We start from the raw sequence: 22,632 nt of genomic DNA, 5'->3' as shown, positions 1-22,632 counted from the left end.
TTGCACCAATTTGCAGTCCCACCAGCAATGTGTGAATGTACCTTTTTCCTCTCATCCTGGCCAACATTTATTGTTCCTTGTATTCTTGATAATTGCCATTCTGACTGGAGTGAGATGGAATCTCAGTGTAGTTTTAATTTACATTTCTCTAATTACTAGAGATGTTGAACATTTTTTGTGTATTTTTCTACCATTCATATTTCTTCTTCTGTGAAGTGCCTGTTTTTTGGTTTTTTGGTGTTAAGTTTTTTGATTCCTTTGTATATCCTGGAGATTAATGAGCTATCTGAGGTGCAAGTGGCAAAGATTTTCTCCCATTCTGTAGATTCTCTATTCATGTTCTTTTTTTAATTTTTTTTATTAGTTGCTCAAAACATTACAATAATCTTGACATATCATACATTTGATTCAAATGAGGTACATAATCTTATTTTTCCACATGTACAGATTGCAGGATCACATTGGTTATACAGCCACGTTTATGCATAGGGCCATACTATTGTCTATTGTATTGTGCTGCCCTTCTTATCCCCCCTCCCCTCCCCTCCCCTCCCCTCCCATCACCTTTTTCTACCCAATCTACTGTGACATGTTTCTTTCTCTCTTTTCTTCCCCCTCACACCATCTTATATGTAATTTTGCATAACCATGAGGGTCTCCTACCATCTTCCATGCAATTCCCCTTCTCTCTCCCATTCCCTCACACCTCTCATCCCTATTTAATGGTAATCTTCTTCTCACGCTCTTCCTCCCTGCTCTGTTTTGAGTCACCCCCCTTATATCAAAGAAGACATTCTGCATTTGTTTTTTAGGGATTGGCTAGCTTCACTTAGCATAATCTGCTCTAATGCCATCCATTTCCCTGCAAATGCCATGATTTTGTTGTTTTTTAGTGCTGAGTAATATTCCATTGTGTATAAATGCCACATTTTTTAATCCATTCATCTATTGAAGGGCATCTTGGTTGGTTCAACAGTCTAGCTATTGTGAATTGTGCTGCTATGAACATTGATGTAGCTGTGTCCCTATTGTATGTTCTTTTTAGGTCTTTTGGGTATAGTCCGAGAAGGGGAATAGCTGGGTCAAATGGTGGTTCCATTCCCAGCTTTCCAAGGAATCTCCATACTGCTTTCCAAATTGGCTGAACCAATTTGCAGTCCCACCAGCAATGTACAAGTGTACCCTTTTCCCCACATCCTCGCCAGCACTTGTTATTGTTTGACTTCATAATGGCTGCCATTCTTACTGGAGTGAGATGGTATCTTAGAATGGTTTTAATTTGCATTTCTCTGATTGCTAGAGATAGTGAGCATTTTTTCGTGTATTTGTTGATTGATTGTATATCCTCCTCTGAGAAGTATCTGTTCAGATCCTTGGCCCATTTGTTGATTGGGTTATTTGTTTTCTTGTTGTTTAATTTTTTGAGTTCTTTGTATACTCTGGAGATTAGAGTTCTATCTGAAGTGTGAGGGGTAAATATTTGTTCCCAGGATGTAGGCTCCCTATTTACCTCTCTTATTGTTTCTCTTGCTGAGAAAAAACTTTTTAATTTGAATACGTCCCAATTGTTGATTCTTGATTTTAACTCTTGTGCTATAGGTGTCCTATTAAGGAATTTGGAGCCCGACCCCACGAGATGGAGATTAGGGCCAACTTTTTCTTCTATTAGATGCAGAGTTTCTGGTTTGATTCCTAGCTCCTTGATCCATTTTGATTAACTTTTGTGCAAGGTGAGAGAGAGGGATTCAACTTCATTCTGTTGCATATGGATTTCCAGTTCTCCCAGCACCATTTGTTGAAGATGCTATCCTTTCTCCATTGCATGCTTTTGGCACCTTTGTCTAATATAAGGTAGTTGTAATTTTGTGGATTGGTCTCTGTGTCCTCTATTCTGTTCTATTCATGTTCTTGATTGTTTCCTTTGCTATGAAGAAGCTTTTTAGTTTTATGCCATCCCATTTATTGATTCTTGGTAAATCATAAATTTAAATCAATTTCTCCCTCTAAGGTTTAAGAGATCCCATTCTGTTAAACATTACAAATATTTAAAGTAATAGCATTCCTTAATACAGAAACATTTTTTCCAGAGTTGTGATTCTGTTAAACCTAATTATACCTAATTATAAATCTTTCCAAAATTGAAAAACACTTATGATGGATCGATTTTATCATTTTGCATGATTTTTGAGTTTGCTTCTCAATTCACTTGAGTTTGGAATAAAACAAGAGTTCAACCAAAAAATGAATTAATTCTTTTTGTCAACATTGATAGGATCCTCTGAACATTTTTTACAGCTGTTGTGACCATAAAAATAATTCCATAGTTCTGTGAGATGCTGGTCACATCACCCACACCCTTGGATTTCAATTGCACACTATGTAGTACAACTGTGTACTTATAGATTGAGTTTTACATTTCTTTAGCTCTTAAAATATGTGTAAATTTTTCCCATGTGCCTCTGACATCTTTGAGCCTCTTGGTATTCTGCACTCTTACAGTCTTCAATCATTGTGGACCATAACTCTTATTACAATGACATTGGATTGACTTCTGTCTATGGCTTAGGGTTTAGATTGATTACTTGATTGTACCATCCAAGTTCATCCTACTGACACAAAATAAAGATAACTGAAATCCCACTTCACTGACTGAGTGAAAATATACTATTTCTTCGTGTGATATGAGGAAAACTTAGGCACATAGAAGAAGAAGAAAGCTCAGTTGGAACCAACATGTCCCCAGATTAGCAGGTTGAATTTTCTCAGACCCTGCACTTCCATATTCTTAGCATTCACCAAATACACTAGTCAGAGATGAGACAGGTACAAGGGAATACTTTTAATAAACACCTTAAGTGTGTTTATGAATGTCACTTGGGTAGTTCGGGAGGCTGTGATCATCCCAGTCATGCAGCCTCTGTTCAGAATCTATAGAAACTTGCCTATAGGACTTAATTCAAAAGATCTAAGGCATTCAATATGATTGACACCTTTTGACCTTTCAACTTACCTTTTGAAGCCACCTTGGATGAATTCTACTGAAAAACCCAACTTTTAAATCAGAAGAAAAGTGTGGCTTCAGCTGGTGCTGTAGGTCAGTGGTAAAGCCCTTGCCTAGCATGGAGGAAGCCTAGGTTCAATCCCCCTTACTGAAAAAAAGAGAAAAAAATCAAGTGTAATGACAAAATAAGGAAATATATTCCCTCAGGTGATTTGTACACTGGCCCAGAAGTGACACTGCTGGACTAAATACATAGTGCTAATATTAACACTTACTTTGAAGGCTGACATGCATCTGGCTTTGTGAAAAAGAAACCTGAAGTGTTAGGTGAAAAATCAATCCCCACTAATAAAAAGAGCAACAGAGAGTGGGCCCCATTCCCTACTCATCCAGAAAATGTCTAAGGAGCTCCTGTCTGCTTCCCGGCCCTGGTTTCCTCATCTTTGGAATTTGATGGTCTTGAGTAGTCCCACAGCCTCCCCAGTACCTGTACACACACTGTCCTCCGGTCACCACCCACCGAGTGTGCCATCAGGAAACCCTTTATGTAAACACAGGGATTTGACAAGCAGATGAACTTCTTAGAAGCTGCTTCGGCATGACGTCAAGTTGCCCCGCTTTTTCATGCCGTTCATGAAGAGGTATTCAGATGACTGTTTTTTAAAGGAATCCTAAGAAAACTTTGGTTTTTTGTTTTGTTTTGTTTTGTTTTGCTGTAGAAAACGCTCCAGCTTCCATAATTCTTTATTAAATATTTGACAAGTCGATTCATTTTTTACAATGACTTTATTTTACCACATTACTCTTTTGCTGTCAGGAAAACAATCGACTGTTTGTCTTTAGCTCTCTCAAGAAAGAAAAGCAAAAAGGACTTGTTCTTGAACAAAACTTTTCCTGTATCAAATTCTACCTTATTTTAAAGCTATTCTGATTGTGAAAATGAGCATTATCCTTAAGTTGTTTTTTTAAAAAAAAAAAAATCAAGGTAGTTGGTTTTGTTTGACCAAATAGTACTTGGCTTCATTTTAGGAGATGGGTTTATAATAAAAAGTTATGAAACATTTTTAATTATTCATTTGTTGTTGTTCTAATTAGTTATACATGATAGTAAGATGTATTTTGACATATTATACACAAATGTGTTAAGGCAAAATTGCAATAAATCACCAAGTCGATCTTAAAGCAGGAGATGGAAACTTTATTCTCCAGATCCACCAGCTGGCGATCCAGATCCACCAGCTGGCGGGCCAAGGGATAGGCTGCAAGTCTACACCCTTCGACCCCCTCCCGGGGTTTGAGTACACCTTTTATAGTCCAAAACCATACTAAAGCATAAGTGTGGCTTCAGCTGGGGCTGTAGGTCAGTGGTAAAGCCCTTGCCTAGCATGGAGGAAGCCCTCAAACATTATGAGATCTAAAATCATAAGCAGAAAAGAGAGTGGGCCAAAACGTCCCTTGTTGTGTACAAGTTAAAGAATGGTTACTCACATCTAGACAATCAATCTCTGACAGTGTACATTGTCCAAGAAAAATGGGAACCAAAGACAGAACACTTTTATATTGTATAAGAATTGCCATTTTGTGTTGCCTAACATGCTATGCTAAGCAATTGTTGATGGGTACAGAGGTGGGGCTTTCCCTGGAAGAAGCGTTTCTTACATGATGTGGGGTACATGGAGTCTGTTTGGTCATTGCCCATATAGCCTGGCCCATAACATAAGGAGTGTAACTTCTCATTCTTCTGGTTTTACATGAGGAAGAATTACATTGTTCATGTGATCATATATGCACATAGGATACTAATGACCAATTCATTCTATCATCTTTCCTATTCCATTCCCCCTCTCTTCCCTTCATTTCCTTTTGTCTAATCCAAAGTGCTTCTATTCTTCTCTAACCCAGCTCCCTTATTGTTAAACTGGTATCCATATATCAGAGAAAATATTCAGCCTTTGTTTTTTGGGGATTGGCTTATCACTTAGCATGATATTCTCAGTTTCATCCATTTACCAGCAGATAAAGGAATCCTAAAAAAAATTTTTTAAATGCACATTTTCTTACAAATGTCTAAAAGTCATTGGTCAGTTTTGTCATCTGTGAAGTGTAGTCAGTGAGCTCCATGGTGTCCATAAAATCTTTCATCACACAGGTGTGTGGTTCTATAAAGCTCTGTTTCCTTTTCTATTGGGCTGAAACCCAAATATATCAGTCATTGTGGATTAGACAGACCCATGTCACATTCCTCTCATGGTTTCCTTTGCAGTCCTCATCAGAGTAATAATGAACTCATGATAGAAATTGTATCTGACCTACTGAAGCGGCTGCCGCTGACAGTGGAGAAAGAAGTGTGCCCCAGCACATTGAAAAGTCTCCTGTCCAGCTCCATTTGGGAGTCTCTCTATAAAAATATCAAAGGTGAGCATTTGATCTGAACTCCTTCCCCTTACCTCAGCCTCCTCAGGAATAAACTTTGCTGTCAGAGGAAGGCAGAGTCAGGAATAAAGTACAGTACCACAGCTGGAAAAAGGCTGAGGCAAGATGGGAAGCCAAATCTCCACTCTAGAGATAGGAGCAGAAAAGAAATTGATGGTGTCATTTGGGTCTTCACAGAGACCAAAAGTAAAGCAAACAAGAAAGCAGCAACTCTGCTGGGGAAATTCTAAAAAGCTTTCTAGGTCCCTGTTCTTTCTGGCTCTGTGTCTCTGCTCTCTGGAACAGCATCTGGAGCAGCAGGGTTGAGATGAATCCTCTGATGGGAGACCTCTCAATACTGAGAAAGTAAGACAAGGAAGGGAAGGCCCAGAGTTGCCCAAATTAGTTCCAGGCACAGCTCCAAGGGGCTAAATTCCTGGACTGGGGCAATTTCTGAGTTAAATTTTAACATCCATATTCTAACCCAAAAACAATTCATTTGGAAACAAACGTTGAGCAATAGTCTATCAAAATAGTCATGCACCTCATAATGACATTTAAATTGACGACAGATCACATATGTATGATGGCCCCATAAAGTTATGTCACCTGGTGACATCAGAGTCATTTTAATTTAAGTAAGCACACCCTAATATTTGCATAAGGATGAAATCTATGGACGCATTTTTCAGAATTTGTCCCCACTGTTAAGTAAGACATGACTGTGGTACTGAAATTTTTGAGTCTTGATCAAGGTTCATCGAATAAGGGATTTCAGGCTAAATCCAGTCTTTTATACAACTGGCAAGCTCAAAGGAATTTTTATATTATTTAATGGTTGAAAAAAAATCAATACTTTGTGACACATAACTACTATTTGAAATTCTGATTTGAGTGCCATAAGTAAAATTTTATTGGAATATGGCCATTCTTATTTGTTTAACTTTGTGTATGGCTGCAAGAGGAGAACCGAGTAATTGCAACAGAAATGATGCCGTCCATAAACCCTAAAAGATCTGCTATCTGAACTTCTACAGAAAATGTTTATCTACCCCGGGTAAAGACACGTGAAATTTCTTTAACTTTCAAAACCTGTGTCCCTCTCATGCAAAGCCTCTTTTTAATCTATAACATATCAAAGTTTTATCTCTTTTTTTTTTTAATTCCAGGCCATGATCCCCTTATCCATTGTGTCTTAATAGTCTTTTTGAACCAAGAAATAGGACGATTTAATAAGCTATTAAGTGTCATACATAAATCTTTAAAAGATATTCAACTTGCTCTAAAAGGAGAGAGCATCCTCACTCAAGAACTGGAAGAAATATACGACTCTCTTCTCAATACAAAAGTTCCCTTACTGTGGCAGGTAAGCAATTACCATTCCCTGCTTACTTGCTTGCTTGAAAGAAACATCCAGGATCCAGGAAATGATTAGGTTAACAATGGTACATCTGTGTGGTGAAATTCTATGCACTTATTTAAAAATGCTGACATACTTTTGATATGAGTACATATTCATACAACTTCTGAGAGGGCAATTTGGCAATTCCACTTAAATTTGCCTTAAATTTATACCAATTATAACAATATAAACAGGTATAACTATAACAAATATTAACAATATAAATTGTTATAACAATTATGATAATATAACAATACAATAATTCCTATAATGATTAATAGGAATTTGATTACATAAACTGTGGCACATCCAAATTGTGAGGTATATGCTGATATGGAAAAATATCTCCAAGATGTCTTATTAATTTGTTAAAGTTTTAGAAAAATGTCATTTTTAAGGATTATAAACTATGCCTATGAAGGCATATATTTGCTTATAAAAAGCACATCTCTTTAGGCCAGATGCATGCTTTTAATCCCAGCCATTCAAGAGGCTGAGCCAGGAGGATCACAAGTTCGAGGCCAACCTCGGCAGTTTAGCAAGGCCTTAAGCAACTTAGCAAGACCTTGTCTTAAAATAAAAAAAAATAAATTAAAGGGCTTGGATAGGACTCAGTGGTACAGTGCTTGCCTAGGATGCGTGAAGCACTGGGTTAGATTTCCAGCACTGCATAAATAAACAAAATATAAGTATTACCAAAAAACGGGCCAGGAATGTGGCTCAGTGGGTTAGTACTCCTGGGTCCAATCCCCAACACGCCCCCCCCCCCGCAAAAAAAAAAAAAAAGCACTTATATTTTACATTCAGGAAACACAACTAAATGCTTTGGAAGAAAAAGCTCAGACAACAGTAGTTACCTTGTATGAAAGAGACTCATGGGTCTTGTGTGTGGGGGAAAAAGCTTTCATTCTACATCCCATGTTGTGCTATTTTTATTTTTTGTCATTTTCATATTTTAGTGACTGTAAAATTTTCAGTGTTTGCAAAGACCATGTAAGTTGTTTTTTTTTCCTTTGGATCACCTCCCGGTGAAAAAAATTAAAAACGTTTTATTTAAAAAAAATTAATATTACTAAATGCATCAAAGAGCCTAATAAGAGAATGATGGGTTAACAGGTCAAAAACTGAGAGGAGCCTGGCGCCATGGCGACACCTGTAATCCCAGCCACTTGGGAGGCCAAGGCAGGAGGATTGTGAGTTCAAAGGCAGCCTCAACAAAAGCAAGGTGCTAAGCAACTCAGTGAGACCCTATCTCTAAATAAAATACAAAATATGGCTGGGGATGTGGCTCTGTGGTTGAGTGCCCCTGAGTTCCATCCCTAGTACTCAGGAAAAAAAAAAAAAAAAAACGCCTAAGAGGAAACATGAACACAAAAAAGTTGGGCAGAGCACAGCAAGTGTTTTGCTCTGAATATTTGCTACTCCTGGGGGGGAAAACTTTCAAAGGAATGAGAATGGTATTTTCAATGTATTCAAAAAATTAACTTTAATAACACAAAACTTTATATGAAATAAACACAAAAACAATACATACGAAACTTTTGTTTTGAAAATAAAGATAAACTGAAGCAGACCAAAAGAAGAGAGGTACATAAAATTCATCCTTAACAAAACTAGAAACTCTGAAATGCAAGAAAGAATGAAGAGGGTAAAAATGGTCAGAGAATTGGTAATCAATTATGACAGAAACAAAACAATACTAATATCCAATGGGATTTTTTTCTTCTTCTTAGAGAAGCACTGTTAATTTTGAAACAAAAGACCCAGAATAAAAAACAGTCAGCAATAACACATACACCAGAGTTGGGAATGTCTGGAATTTTTAGGTGTTATATTATCAAGAAGGAGGATAAAATTAGTAATGAACTTTACACTTTGACAAATTACATATGCATGATATAATTACCAAATTACCAAGGTAGCCACTAAAACAATCTAAACAAAATACAGAACCTTTGAAATAGTTGATTTGGGCTGGGGATGTGGCTCAAGCGGTAGCGCGCTCGCCTGGCATGCGTGCGGCCCGGGTTCGATCCTCAGCACCACATACCAACAAAGATGTTGTGTCCGCCGAGAACTAAAAAAAATAAATAAATATTAAAAATTCTCTCTCTCTCTCTCCTCTCTCACTCTCTCTTTAAAAAAAAAAAAAAGAAAGAAATAGTTGATTAGGGGGAAATACTCCTTATATTTATTATGTGAACTAAAAAATTTTTTAAGATTCAAAATTTTTATACAGTTGATCTCTATATTTTAAAAGTATATAAACCCTTGCATATAGATATCAAGAGACATATACAAAAATATTTACAACATCATAACAGTAATGGCTGGATTTCCCATTCAGAACCATGAGCCAAATCATCTCTGTTCTTTATAAATAATCCAGTCTGGGGTGCTATGTTTTTACAGCAAAAAAAAAAAAAAAAATGGAATAAGACTCCTGCAATGAAATATTACCCTACTTGCAAAATGACTGAAATACCAACACTTGCTATACAGATGATCTTTAAAAAGAGTGGTTCTAGAGCTGGGGATATAGCTTAGTTGGTTGGGTGCTTGCCTTGCATGCACAAGGCCCTGGGTTCAATCCCCAGTACCACCAAAAAGGAAAAAAAAAAAATACAGTGGTTCTTGGGGGTGGGGTTATGACTCAGTGGTAGAGCACTTGCCTTGCATATGTGGGGCACTGTGTTCAGTCTCTCAGCACCACATAAATTAAATAAATAAAATGAAGATATTGTGTCCATTTACAACTAAAAAATTTTTTTGGAAAAGAGCTAGGAATGTGGCTCCATGGTTAAGCACCCCTGAGTTCAATCCCTGGTACCAAAAATAAACAAAGAGAAGAAGAAGAAAACATGGAGACAGGTTAAGAATCAGAGACAATTATGATTCTTTAAAACTGAATACAGAGCCACGCTCGGTGGCATACACCTGTAATCTCAGCTGCTTGAGAGGCTGAGGCAGGAAGATTGCGAGTTCAAAGCCAGTCTCAGCAACTTATCGAGGTCCTAAGCAACTTAGAGAGGCTCTGTCTCTACATAAAATATAAAAAGAGGGTTGGGGATATGGCTCGGTGGTTAAGCACCCGGGATTCAATCCCCAGTACAAAAAAATTGATTATAGACAATGATGAAAAATTGAAATGTGGAAGCTGTAAAGTTCACACATATGAAGTCCTTCACAGGACTTCAGAATCAGAAAGGACCTTAGGGATCCTTTATTCCTGTGCCCTTATTGACTAGATAAAGGGATCAACAGAGGGGCTTTGCTGCTTGCTAAGAAAGCTAACTAGTGAAAGTGCTGGGCTCCCTGCAGCAGTTATGATGGGAGAACATGGTCTAGTTGGGAGACTGTAAATACAATTACAACAGACAACTGCATGTCTGACAGACTGACAAGACCTGGGATTAGCCAGATGGAAGGATATGTCTGGCTTGGACATTTAGGCAGATAGAGACTGCCATTCAGAGACTACGTGAGCAGAAAGAGATGCTGTTGGAGGAACAATGACAATGTGAAGCAAGACGTTGGTTTCATCAGCCTAGCAAAACACTGAAACCACAGCCATGGTGAAGTCCGGGAAAGGGACTTCGAAGCAGCAAGAGAAGAGGGCAGCACTAACCTCAAGGGAGGGAAGGAAAGGAACCAATGAATGGGGTCTAGAAAAAAATAGAGAATTCAAGAGAAAAAGCGAAGGAGAAGGAAGTAACCAGTTTAACCAAAAGTGGCAAAGGATTTGTACCAAATAAAACAGGTGTAGGGCGGGGGTTGTGGCTCAGCAGCAGAGCGCTCTCCTCGCACGTGCAAGACCCTGCATTTGATCCTCAGCACCACATAAAAAAAATAAATAAGTGAAATAAAGGTATTGTGTCCAATTACAACTAAAATATAAATATTAAAAAATAAAAACGGGGGTGGGACACCATGAATATGGAAAGTTTTTATAAAGCCACTGATGACTTCTAATGTAGAGCAATAATGAACAGGAATCAATGAAGGCCTTCTCAAGAAGCTTGACCATAAACACAGAAGGAGGTTCAAGGACTTACGGACCCCCTTCCCCGTACACTCACTGTAGCAGATAAGTTAGAGGCTTCTGTATTTAAGATAAGAAGAGCGTGTTCATAACTGGATGGAAGCCAAGAGGAAATGCCCCAGAAAGGCAGGCAGAGCTGAGGGGCAGGGGTCAGCTTGGCTCAGAACTGGAAGGAAAAGGGAAGGACCAGACAGTGGGTGGGGGCTCATAGAACTTTGCTCAGGGGAAATCTGGGAAGTTGAAAGGCTCACACCCAATGGCATGTGAAAATAATGTCCCCAGAGAAGAGGAAAGAGAGGTGAGGAGATTATTGAAAGAATTTGAGAAGAGTCAGGAAAGCCTTAGCCAGAGTGGAAGCTTCCAAGGGTTTATTCAGTAAAGATAACCCTGTTTCTCCTGGGTATTCATTTTCAGACTTCTCACTATGTAAAAATGTTCATTTCAGTTGGAAAAGGACATTCTTCTGCCAACTTTTTTCTCCCTGGCAATTGAGTCTATTATAAAGTTTACAGAAATGTTCCCAATGATCCCAGAGGCAGATCTAAAAAAAAAAATGACATAATTGTCTCTAAATCTCAACAGAAATATGCCTACAAGTCATGCAGGTCCCTAAGCTCCTGGGTTAATGATCTCATGCAGCGACTGGATTTCTTCAATACCTGGGCCAAAGTGGCTTACACTGCAATACATCGTCGGTATGAATGAAAACTGCTTTGTTTCTTCCTTATTTTTACTAGAGCTTAACAGTTTATGAACTAATTTCACATGCTTGGTCTTTGGGTTCTCAGAGTAACATGTGAATTAAGGAGTAGATGAATTCTTGTCTTCCATTTAGGGTGAGAAAATGGGGATCTTGGGAGCTGAGAGTCCATTCAAGGTCCCTAAACTCTGAGACAGAGATAAGGACTAGCAGCCAGAACATTTTTTTTCCATTATTCTACACAGCGTCCTAAGAAACACATAGAGAGAAATATGAAGTGGTATATGAAAAATTTGGCTACATGTGATTTTTCCATGTATTTTTGGTCATAATAAAAGCAGTGTGAAGGCCTGAGACTAGCTACCATTGACCAAGGGACTCACAGAGTATCAAGCCTCTTTCCAAGAGCATTGCTGTTCCTAACACACCAAGTATCCTAGTAACCCCCATCATCCTATTTCAGAGATGAGGAAGCTGAGGTGTATGAAGTAACTTTCCCAAGGTTTCACAAGTAGAAAATGGAAGTATTGAGGTTCGAACCCAGAAAATCTGGTACCAAAGTCTGTGCCAGGCTGCCTCTTAACCATTTAAGTATAAAGGAGTGTTAGAACAAATGCAAACACCAGACCACATCTCTGGGGATTCTTTTGGAGAAGTCTGTAACTCAGAAACAATTGATAAGACTCCAGAAGGCCCAGCCAGGTTCCCCACTGTAATAATGCCCTGTGTTACTCAATTCCATGGACTTCCAACCAAATCGCTTGTCTTCCTTTTCCCCTTACCAGCTTCAAAGCATACTTGGTGCCCATTAAAGTATAGCACAAGAGTCCTGAGTGGGAGGGAATTGAGTGGGAGGAATGGAGCTGGGGATACAGCTCAGTTGGTAGAGTGCCTGCCTCGCATGCACAAGGGCCTGGGTTCAATTCCCAGCAGAGAGAGAGAGAGGGAGAGAGAGAGAGAGAGAGAGAGAGAGAGAGAGAGAGAGAGAGAGAGAGAGAGAGAAAGAAAGAGAAAGAAAAGTGAAAGGATGAGAGCCTGGAGGGACTGGAGGAAATGGCCCAGGTCACCTGCAGGTATGCAATTATTATGTCCTTATGCACCTCACCTGGTCTGCTTCTCAACAGGTACATGAGATTCATCACAACTTCAAATGAAACTACTTTATCACCTAGTCAAAGCTTCACATACCTTCCTGAATCAGAGTCTGATTTCTATGAAGGATTTCCTGCAAGATACTGGCTCCCAGCTTTCTTCTTCCCACAAGGTGAGCATTAGAAACCAGGATCAGCCCTACACTGGGCCCAGTATCTCCACAACTCCTCACCCTCTTCACTAGTGGTTTAGACGACAGCACCTATGCCCTGGCAGGTACCAGGGCCTCTTCCCTCCTCTCTCACTTTCTTTCTTCATCAAAATAGGCTTACCTTTGTCAGATCGCACCTGTACCTTGGCAGGTCACTTTCTCATCTCTAGGCTATGATTCAGTGATGTCAAAGACCCTCCCTGAGACCACTATAACTTAGGAATTGATTCTGTGCTTCTGTTGTTTATTCATTTGTTGATAGATGGCTGAATGCTTGCTGGGACTGGGACCCCACCCGCTCAGCAGAAAAAATTGACCAGGATATTGTCAGATCAGGCTGGGCAGGCAGCAACCAAAGGAGGCAGATTTAAAAGGGCCGCTGAACAGGCTTTATTGAGATATCACTCCTGGGCAGAACTCGATTAGACCCACAGAGGGGACAGGGGAAGGGTCTGAGGAGAAACCGCATGGAAGCTCGACAGGACTGGACTTTTATGGAGCTTACAGCAGGAAGGGAAGGGCTTGGGACAGGAAAAGGTGTCTCTAGGGTCCCTTGCCCCCTTGGAGTTGGTCAGGGGAGTTGGCTGAACTACAGGATTGGCCAGGGGGTCCTGCTGATTGACAGGCGTTAGTCAGGAGATCTGGCTGATTGACAGGCGTTTCCAACGGCATCCGATTGATGTTCTTCTCCAGCCGGGCTGCTTTGTTCTAAGTTGCCACCAAGTCACCACTGACCTAATAGATATTGCCACAATGAGTGATCAGGGATGTACAGGAAGTTGTAAAGAAGCAGTAGTAGACTAGAAGCTTCAGGAGAACAGGAATGGGTCTGTTTTTATTGCTGTCATATCCATAGAACCTAATACTGTTACCGCTGTTTACCGGTGACAACTTGCTTCCCCGAATGCTGAAGTATAACACCAGAGAAGCACACGAGGCAAGTATAGAGTGGAAAGTAGAAGGCTTTATTAAAGGACAGCTTCGACTTCTCCCCAAGGAAAAAGGGGACCCAAAAGGCAGAATCCATGGAAGCGGGAGGTCTTCCCTTTTTTAAAGCTAAGGTCTTCTTTCAGCTTTCCCACAATCATCTCTTTGTCTACCTTTATCTTGCAGGGATAGAATGCAGGTGGGAAGGCCCAAAAGGTGGGAGATAGGTGGGTGGGGGAGTAATCTGAGCAGGAAGGGCCTGGGGCAGCTTTTGATTAGCACTTCCCTGTTTGCTGGGAGCTGCTTCATTAACACTTCCTTAGGATGGGTACTGGGCCTTGGGGACATTAACATTTCAATTTCCCCAAGTGTTGCTCTGGTTTCCTGGACTCCATTCTCAATAATGGCCTCCATTTTCTTTATTCTATTCAATATTAGACCCCATTTACCTAACTACACTACCTATTTGTAAATCTGGCTTCAATACTCCCCCAGCACCAGCGAAGTTCTCAATAAATATTTGCAGAATAACTAGATGTGTTTCTGAAGGAACATATGAACAAATCATTACTTTTGGAGCATGAAACATGGGTACCTTAATTCAGGGCCTGGAAGGAAATAAATGACTTTTAAAATGAGACTTGAAGGTTACTGCCAGTTAAGTGTTCTCCAGGTGGGGATGGAAGAAGAGGAGAATAATTAAAAGCACTTCCACAGTATTTATGGGGTGCCAGGCACTGTTCCAAGAACTTAGTATAAATTAAGTCATCCAATTCTCGTGACAATCTTTGGAGTCTGTTACTATTATCATCCCTATTTTCAGATAGAAAAATCTTGGCCCCTATGTTGTATGACTTTAGACAAATAAACAACAAAAATACTGATTAAGCTACGATTTGAACTTAGCCTGCCTGACTTAAAATGTCAAGTGTTCATCCATTGCCCAAAACTGAGAATAACATCTATATTGGTGATTATTCCAGAGTCCAGAGGTAAGAGAGAGGAAAGCAAATTAGAAGAAACCAAATGTTCATTATGATCAGAGCAAAAGACCCACAGAGGGAGAATGGTGTAGGATGAAGCTGGAAGGATGGGTCCAGGAACCCTAAAAGTTGATGCCACCCTGTGACCATGGGAGCTATTTAATGTGTTTCAGGCCAGAAGGGTCATGAACAATAGCTACAGGAAGGAAGAAGGGCAAGGGTGCACTGGAGGAGTACAAGGCCAGGTCCCAGCCATCCAGGGAGTCTGCTTTGCTCAGGGCAAGAACTCATGGTGCCCTGCAGTAGGGTGACGGTAGGGGAAGCAGAGAAGAAGTTGCGTAGACAGAAATTAGGAAAGAAAACCAACCAGACTCGGTGTTTGAAGTGATGGGGTGCAGGAGAGACAGATTGAGCAACTCTCAGGTCTCTGGCATAAACAGCTGAGTGGGTGCGAAAATAAAGGACACAGGGAGAAGAGCTAACTGGGATTAAAATGATGGCCATGTCAAGTTTGAGCTGTGTTTGTTGGTTTTCCTGCTGCACATAGCCTTGCTCTGTGTGGCCAGGGGTAAAATGACCACCATCCACTAAGCAACCACAGAGAAAAAAAGCGCCTTCCTCCTCCCAGTGTCCATATGTCATTTTCTGACAAAGATTCTGGCACACTTAGTCTTGTCCTCACTCTGGCCCCATATTTTTGCCAAGATGGCGTCAGAAGTGGATCCAAAATTTATAACTCCCCTATTCCCACAAACATATGGGGGAACAGGGGCTAGACCTACAGAAAAATCCAAGTTCACCTCCACCAGGAGGCGTATGCACTTGCCAGACTAATAGCACAAAGACCTAAGTGAGGTGAGTGCACAGGTCTTGCCCTTATCTCTCTTTCTTCCTGACTTAGCTTCTCCACTCTTCTATCTCCATGAGGGAAGGGGTGTTGCCCACCCCTGAGGGAAGTCCAGAGACTCACAAGGAAATTGTTGGTATTTTTCTTCAAAGCCTTTCTTTCTGCTGTGCTTCAAGACTATGGAAGAGCCCAAGGAATCTCTATGGATGGCCTCACTTTTACCCACCATGTGACTTCTGACCCCAGTGACATCAAAGATGAGGAGCTCTCCATAATTATCCAAAAGAAGCTCAACACAGTCAGGAGAGCCTTTAAGGTACTGACAGGATTGGAAAGGGTAGTTGTTCATTCCCTCAATGAACCTTTATTCAGTACTTACCACCTGCCAGGTAACCAGAGAGGCAGACAAATAAGGCACAGAGCTCTTCAAGTCCAAATGCCATCCAACTGCGCCCGGCAGCCCACTTATTCCAGAGCTCAGCCAGGTGGCAAGCAAAATCTCCTCCCACCCCCAACCAACACTCAGCAAACACAGTGAGGATGGCCAGGAACACCCAGGCTGGGAGCGGTGGCCATGCAGCCAGCCATATGCTCCGGGTAATCCCAGCCCTGCTGTGCTCTCACCACCCACTACTTGAACGCTTGTGCTTACTAAGTGCCAATCTGCTCTAGGAATCTACTACTCCAGGGTCCACACTCAACCACGTTAAAAATGAGCTTATCACATTTCATTGTTTTAAACAACCTGTTAGGATTTTGAACAGTTTGCTCAAAATCAAGAAGGAATCGTTGTCTTTTAAATATCAGGGTTTTCCATCTAGAAACATAGTTGTTCCATTTGTTTAGGTCATTTACATCTTTCAGGAAATTTTGTTTTCTCCACATTGAAATTATCTTCAGGTTATTTTCTTAACAGTTTTCTTACAATTATTGTTTTTTGTGAATAGGATTTGTAGTACTGTACAACTGGCTCTTTGTCATGAGTCTTGTACTTGGGGTTAGTCAAATTTGAGGTTAAGGGCACAGTCTACCCAAGACTTCTAACACCGATAGCTAGTTTAGGAGTTTCCCAAAACAAATTTCAGGTGTAATAATTTACTAGAAAGACTCACAAAACTCCCAGAAAGCTCTTTTGTAAAGTTCCTGTTTGAGACTTTAGCCAACTTTTGATTGGCTAGTCTTTGTCATATTGATTGTTGAAGTTCTTTATAGATTCTGGAATAAGCCTTTTGTCAGGTTAATATATAGAATTTATCTTCTCTTGGTATGTGACTTTCCTTTTTACTTAGTGTTGTCTTCTGCTGAACAAAAATTCTTTGTTGTAATGAAGTCTGCTATATCCATCTCCTTTTTAAGTCCTAAGAAATCTTCCCATCGCAAGGTTACTAAAATCTTCTTTTGTTATCTCTGGAAGTTGTATGACTTTACTTTTCATATTTATGCTTCTGGTCCACATTGAATTGAGTTGGTGTATTGTATGAGGTGGAGTCAAAGTTTTTTGGGTTGCATGGTAGTACCCAACTGACTCAGTCTCATTTTTCTTTTATTGAAATGATGATCCTTACCCCACTTTAATTTTGTCGTAGATCAAATAATTGTCTATCCCTGGGCCTGTTTCTGAGTCACTAATATGTTTCACTGATGTGTCTGTCTTTGTGCCGCAGTTCTATTTTAATTATTGTTGCTTTACAGTATGTACTCATACGAAGTCCTCTAGCTTTGCTCTTCTTTACAGTTGACAATTGATTTTTGGAGAATTGACATCTCAGCAATATTGAGACCTTTTTATAATACATTTATTTGTAGATAAACACAATATATTTATTTTATTTTTTATTTTTATGTGGTGCGGGGGATCAAACCCAGTGCCTCACACATGCTAGGCAAGTGTTCTACCACTGAGCCACAACCCTGGCCCCAGCAATATTGAGACTTTTAATCTTAAATATTTAGTTTTTCTTTTTATTTCTCTAGCTTATCATGTATTTAGTTCTTCAATTTCTTTCTAGTACAATGTTCAATAACAAGGTGATAATGGACATTCTTGTCTTTTTCCTAAGACTCAGGGAATAGCCTTCACTATTCCACCATTAAGTATTACATCAATTATAGGCTTCTTTGTAGATTAAGAAGGTTGCCTCCTAGTCCTAGTTTGTCAAAAGGGTTTTTTTTTTTTTTAAATCATAAGTAGGTATTGAATTTATTAAACACTTTTCCCATGTCTACTGAAATAATCAGCTGGTTTTTATCCTTTGTCCTATTAACATGGTAGACGATATAGATACATGGATCTCGAGTTTATTTTGTTAAGATATAATTTCTAAATTAAGATTGTTTTAAATAAGAATGAAAGCTAAATGTAATGAAGGATCTTTTTGGTATCTCTGGAAATAATCACATGACTTTTTACCCAAAGATTTACATTGATCAAATCATCTTAATTATAATATTTTATTCAAAATTTTGTACCAATATTTAAGATTAGCTTGTAGGATTCAGTAGTGGGGTGGGGTTGGGGGAACGGAGGGTATATTGTTTTGTTTAGGTTTTACTGTGTGCATTACAGGTTGTGATTTCCTTAATCTAATTCTATCAACCATCTTTAGAGATCTCATAATTTCTGGTCTACTAGGGACACATCTTGTTTCCAGTGCTGTTATGAGTGTGTCTAGGGATCTGGGGTCATGGGAGGAGGCCAGGGCTCATGCTGTTCGGTCTCTTGCTCCAGTCCTGGTCTTCCTTTTCTTGGCACGCATCAGACTACACTTAGAAATGACTCAGAGAACATCTAGAGTGATTGCAGGTTGGAAACCTTTTCAGAAGGATGATACTGGGAGAATCCATTCTAGAAAAGACTTAGAAGAGAACTATTTAAAGGGGTGATGCATGAAGAACTAGACTCTAAATCTACTAGAACTCCAAAGGAGTGCCAGCCACAGAGGCTTCCAGGGGTCTCACTGAGCATCAGGGCATCCACTTGATCCAAATTGCCCATGGTGGTTAGCACAGCTTCCATTTGTAGACAGTAAGTGCCCTGTTCCTGGAAGTTTAGGAAAAACAAAGTGACCACTAGGCAAGGATACCAAAGTGGAAGAAATTTAAAGTTCAGATGTGTTTTGGACTTGAAATTTGTCCAATTGTTTATCAATTCATTCACTCAAAAATATGTGTGCAAAACTGTGCTAGCTGTTGGAAATGAAAGATGAACAACACAGAGCCACTGGCCTCCAGAAGGTCAGAGCCTACCTGACCTGTCATGATGGCACCAAGGCCCCTTACCAACTTGCACTCAGCATTTATCATGTGTCAGAGACGCATAGGCTCTTTACCTGCATTATTTATGAAAAATTATCAGTTTTATAGGCCAGAATTAAGGTTCAAAGAGCCCAGACATGGCTTTGACTCCAAGGCTAGCCTGTTCTTCAGCCTGTCCAACACCTTCCTACACAACCCAGCAGACACAACGCTCAGGGAGGCAGGTTGCTCTGCGCCCTCTTCTCATGCCTCATAGGGACAAAGGGGGTGGGCTGCCCTCCCAAACTTGCTTTTTGTCTCTACCCATCTAATCAGATGTTCTCAGTTATTTCTGTTTATCCCATGAATCAGATTTGATTTAGGTAAATTTCCTTTCATTCATTTTGGTTAACTCTTGTGAGAATTAAGTCACCTCATCATGGACTGTTTGCAAATTACTTACATATTACGTCTTTTCTCTGAAAAACCCATGCATTCCATGTCCAAATCACACAAGTATAAACAAAGTCAAATGCATGAGACAACACTAGAGTCAACACAGTGTATGAAACTTAGCCTGTACGTTAAAGTCAAGTCATTACACAAAACAATTCCCAGTAAGTCTTTTATAGAATGTGCTTTATATGAATTCACCTTGCACCTCGAGGCAGGTCACATCCACAGAGTGGATAGCTGAGTCACCAAGCACAGCACAGGCTGTTCCACACTTCATCTCTGTGCCAACAAGCTGGTCTGGGAGAGCTGTGTCCATCCATCTCCTCAGAGAACTGCCGGATCATAGAAGGCTGAGGCCTCCTGGGCAGCTTAGTGCTCGGCCACTCAGCACTAAGTGCAGCACACCTGGAGAAGAGCAGGTGGCTTCACCAGCCCCCAGGCACTCCTGGAATTGGAGCTGCTGGCAACTCCAGTTTTCTGCTTAACACCACTCATCAGAAATTCACTTCACCCTTTATTATTCATTTAATGATTTATTTAATTTCAATCAGATATGATATAGAACCTTCACTGCCTCTTTTAAATTTTCAGAGCCCTACTGAGTAATGTAGCCACCATGGTAGAGGTAGGTGACAAAGTTTGAGCCTAGTAAAACAAGCTCATTTTACAACTGTTCTTGATTTCTTCTAAGAAGCTCAGCTCAGGATTACAATTGTAGAAATATGGGGTTTTCCTGTCTGAAAATACTTGTCAATTCAGGATCAGCACTAGAAGGCAGACAAAAGCCTACAATTCTAAATGCTCAGAATGGGAAAAACTTGGGACAACACACCAGGGATGGTCCCACGCTGGGATGGCATCTCCTCAGGGAGCTCCTGTTAGGCTGGCAGCTTCTGCCTGGGGACCTGCTGACACCATCTCTCTTCCATCTCAGGGCTTGAATTCCTCTCATGAAGGAGTTCATATTTTTGGCTTATTCCTTGAGGGAGCACGATGGAATCATGAACAAAATATACTAGAAGACTCACTGCCTCTTGAAATGTGTTGTGACTTTCCCGACATATACTTTATGCCAACAAAGGTAATCACCCAGCTGTTCATCAGGAAGTCCTGATCTTCTTAGCTCCACCTCACTAAGACACACCTCTCCTACTCCCCGGTACCCGCAATCTCAAGAGGAAAATATGATAGCTTCAGACCTCGCACGTTTAAAATAGCCCCGAGATTGCTAAAATCTGAAACAGATGCTGTATTAACATTCAATGTTATTTCTCTGTACTACAAAGCCATGGGAATTCCTCTAAATTAAATTCCCCACGTGCAAGTACATTAACTTACACATTCAATCCTTACCATATCCCCTGGACTTCATGTAGGGAAAATGTGAGCTAACTGGTTTTGAACTATGCAATTTGATTATTGGATTTTTTTCTCTTTCAAGATTTCTACTGAAACACCCAATGCTTCTAACCAGACAGATTCAGAACTCTATACTTTTGAATGTCCAATTTACCAGACACCTGAGAGGTCAAGAATTTTTAACACTGGTACTAGTCTACCAACAAACTTTCTGACATCAGTGTATTTATCAACGGCAAAACCTCCTAGTCACTGGATCACCATGCAGGTGGCATTGTTGTGTGAGAAGAATGAATGAAAAATAAACTTCCATACCAAACCATTTGAAGTTTTGACTCTTTATGCTGTCCAGACCCTCAAATATCATCAACACCCTTCCTAATGATGAGTGGTCAGCCAGACTGCGCAGTCTCTTTCATCTGTAGGTGAGGACATCATTATGTGGGGGAATCTTAGAGCTGCTTTTTGTTCTAAACTCATCAAGACCTAATGCTCGATGTCTGCAGCTGGGCTCTCGTGCAGGTCAGCATAACCTGGAACACAACAGGTTTGACTTAAACCAGCAAAGTTATTAGGGCATATTTCCAAAAAGCTTTTAACTCAAGTTAGTGGTTTGTGTTTTATATAAAATGCAATACACGTCCTTTGGAATACTCTACACTACTGGCCTACAGACTTCTAAAACAAAATGGAAGAGCCTTCCTTACTTAAAAGAAATGCAGCCTTGGTTCTGACCTCACTAGACTACAAAAACAAATCATGAGAATTCCATAAACAGGATTGATATATCTAAATGTGTTTCTATGGGAAGAATCTCCTTAACTGTACTCTATAATTGTAACTATCATTTTGGAACACTAACAAGAATTCCATTATAATCCTCAGACGCCCTGCTCTGTACCAGGTGGGCATGCCAGCCAAATTTTACAGCTTAATAACAGCCAGTGCTGAGACTAAACTCACCCAGGTTTGCATTTCTAAAAGGAAGGACAGCTATAATTCAAGGTTTCATTTTATTATCACTGGACTTTGGCAATGGACATACCCCAAGTCACACATGAAGATAACAATCCATTCTCTAACATAAGGAGGTGGAAGGGTGGGACTTATACCACAAATTGGACTCATAAACAGCCACAAAATGTTAATATGTACTTGCTTTCTGGTCTAGGAAACTATACTGTCTAAAAACAACAGTAGGAGCATAACTATAGAACTAAGACAGTCCCTGTCTCTTAGGAACCAAGGAGAAAATGATAAAGTGTACAATTTTACCAAAAGATAGAAGGTGGGGTCTTATTAGTTGCAATTCATTTGCTAAAAGTTTTTTAAATTATCCAGGATTTGTTAAAGCAACCCATACTTTCTGGAAACCACCAATACACAAGGCCTTTTCTTCAAACAAATAGTACAAAATTAAAGACCTTCAAGATATGAATCCTGTGCTAGATTTTTAATCAGCCCAGATTCTGACACACACACACCTTCTGCCACATTATGGGATGACAGGAGGAGGAATGAAGAACTGACTCCGTCTGATTTCCTCACTGAGCTCAGCCTGAGTGCTGCATTATCAGCTGGAAACCCAAATGGGCATCAGGCACTGTCTTAGACATAAATGCCTCTTTCTTAAAGGATGTACTGTCTTTAAATAAACACAAATGCCTCTATGATTAATAGCTATTCATTTGAAGGTTATTATTGAATATGCAATAGTTTTTAGCATTTCTCAAACTGCAAATCCTAAATACACAACCATTTTCCGGGAGTTACCCACTCCCTCACCACTACCCTTTCAAGCTCTAACATTGTGACAGCTTCAATATAAACAGCAACTGGCCAAGGGACCCAGTTTGCCATTTGGATGCCCAGTGATCCAGGAAGGTCCCAGAGGAATAATCCTAGAAAGAGCAGGGGGCGGGGAGGGTTAGTGAAGGATTTGTCTTGGTGACAATAATCCCAAAGT

General features: G+C 40.0%; 1 protein-coding gene across 1 annotated transcript in view; it reads left to right on the top strand.

Moving 5' to 3' along the window:
• Dnah14 (dynein axonemal heavy chain 14) overlaps nucleotides 1-20,964 on the top strand; it is a 356,406-nt gene extending 335,442 nt beyond the window's left edge. The window contains exons 79-85 of the mRNA XM_077802938.1: nucleotides 5,265-5,416; nucleotides 6,583-6,779; nucleotides 11,440-11,552; nucleotides 12,682-12,821; nucleotides 15,770-15,933; nucleotides 20,242-20,388; nucleotides 20,749-20,964. Of these exons, the coding sequence (XP_077659064.1) occupies nucleotides 5,265-5,416; nucleotides 6,583-6,779; nucleotides 11,440-11,552; nucleotides 12,682-12,821; nucleotides 15,770-15,933; nucleotides 20,242-20,388; nucleotides 20,749-20,964 (1,129 nt within the window). The remainder of the gene's footprint in view (nucleotides 1-5,264; nucleotides 5,417-6,582; nucleotides 6,780-11,439; nucleotides 11,553-12,681; nucleotides 12,822-15,769; nucleotides 15,934-20,241; nucleotides 20,389-20,748) is intronic.
• The last annotated feature ends 1,668 nt before the right edge of the window (nucleotides 20,965-22,632 follow it).

Source organism: Urocitellus parryii, chromosome 9, assembly GCF_045843805.1.
Source record: "Urocitellus parryii isolate mUroPar1 chromosome 9, mUroPar1.hap1, whole genome shotgun sequence".
Lineage (NCBI taxonomy): Eukaryota > Metazoa > Chordata > Mammalia > Rodentia > Sciuridae > Urocitellus > Urocitellus parryii.
Note: the sequence above shows the minus strand (reverse complement) of the source record. Positions and strands in the feature narration are given on the sequence as shown.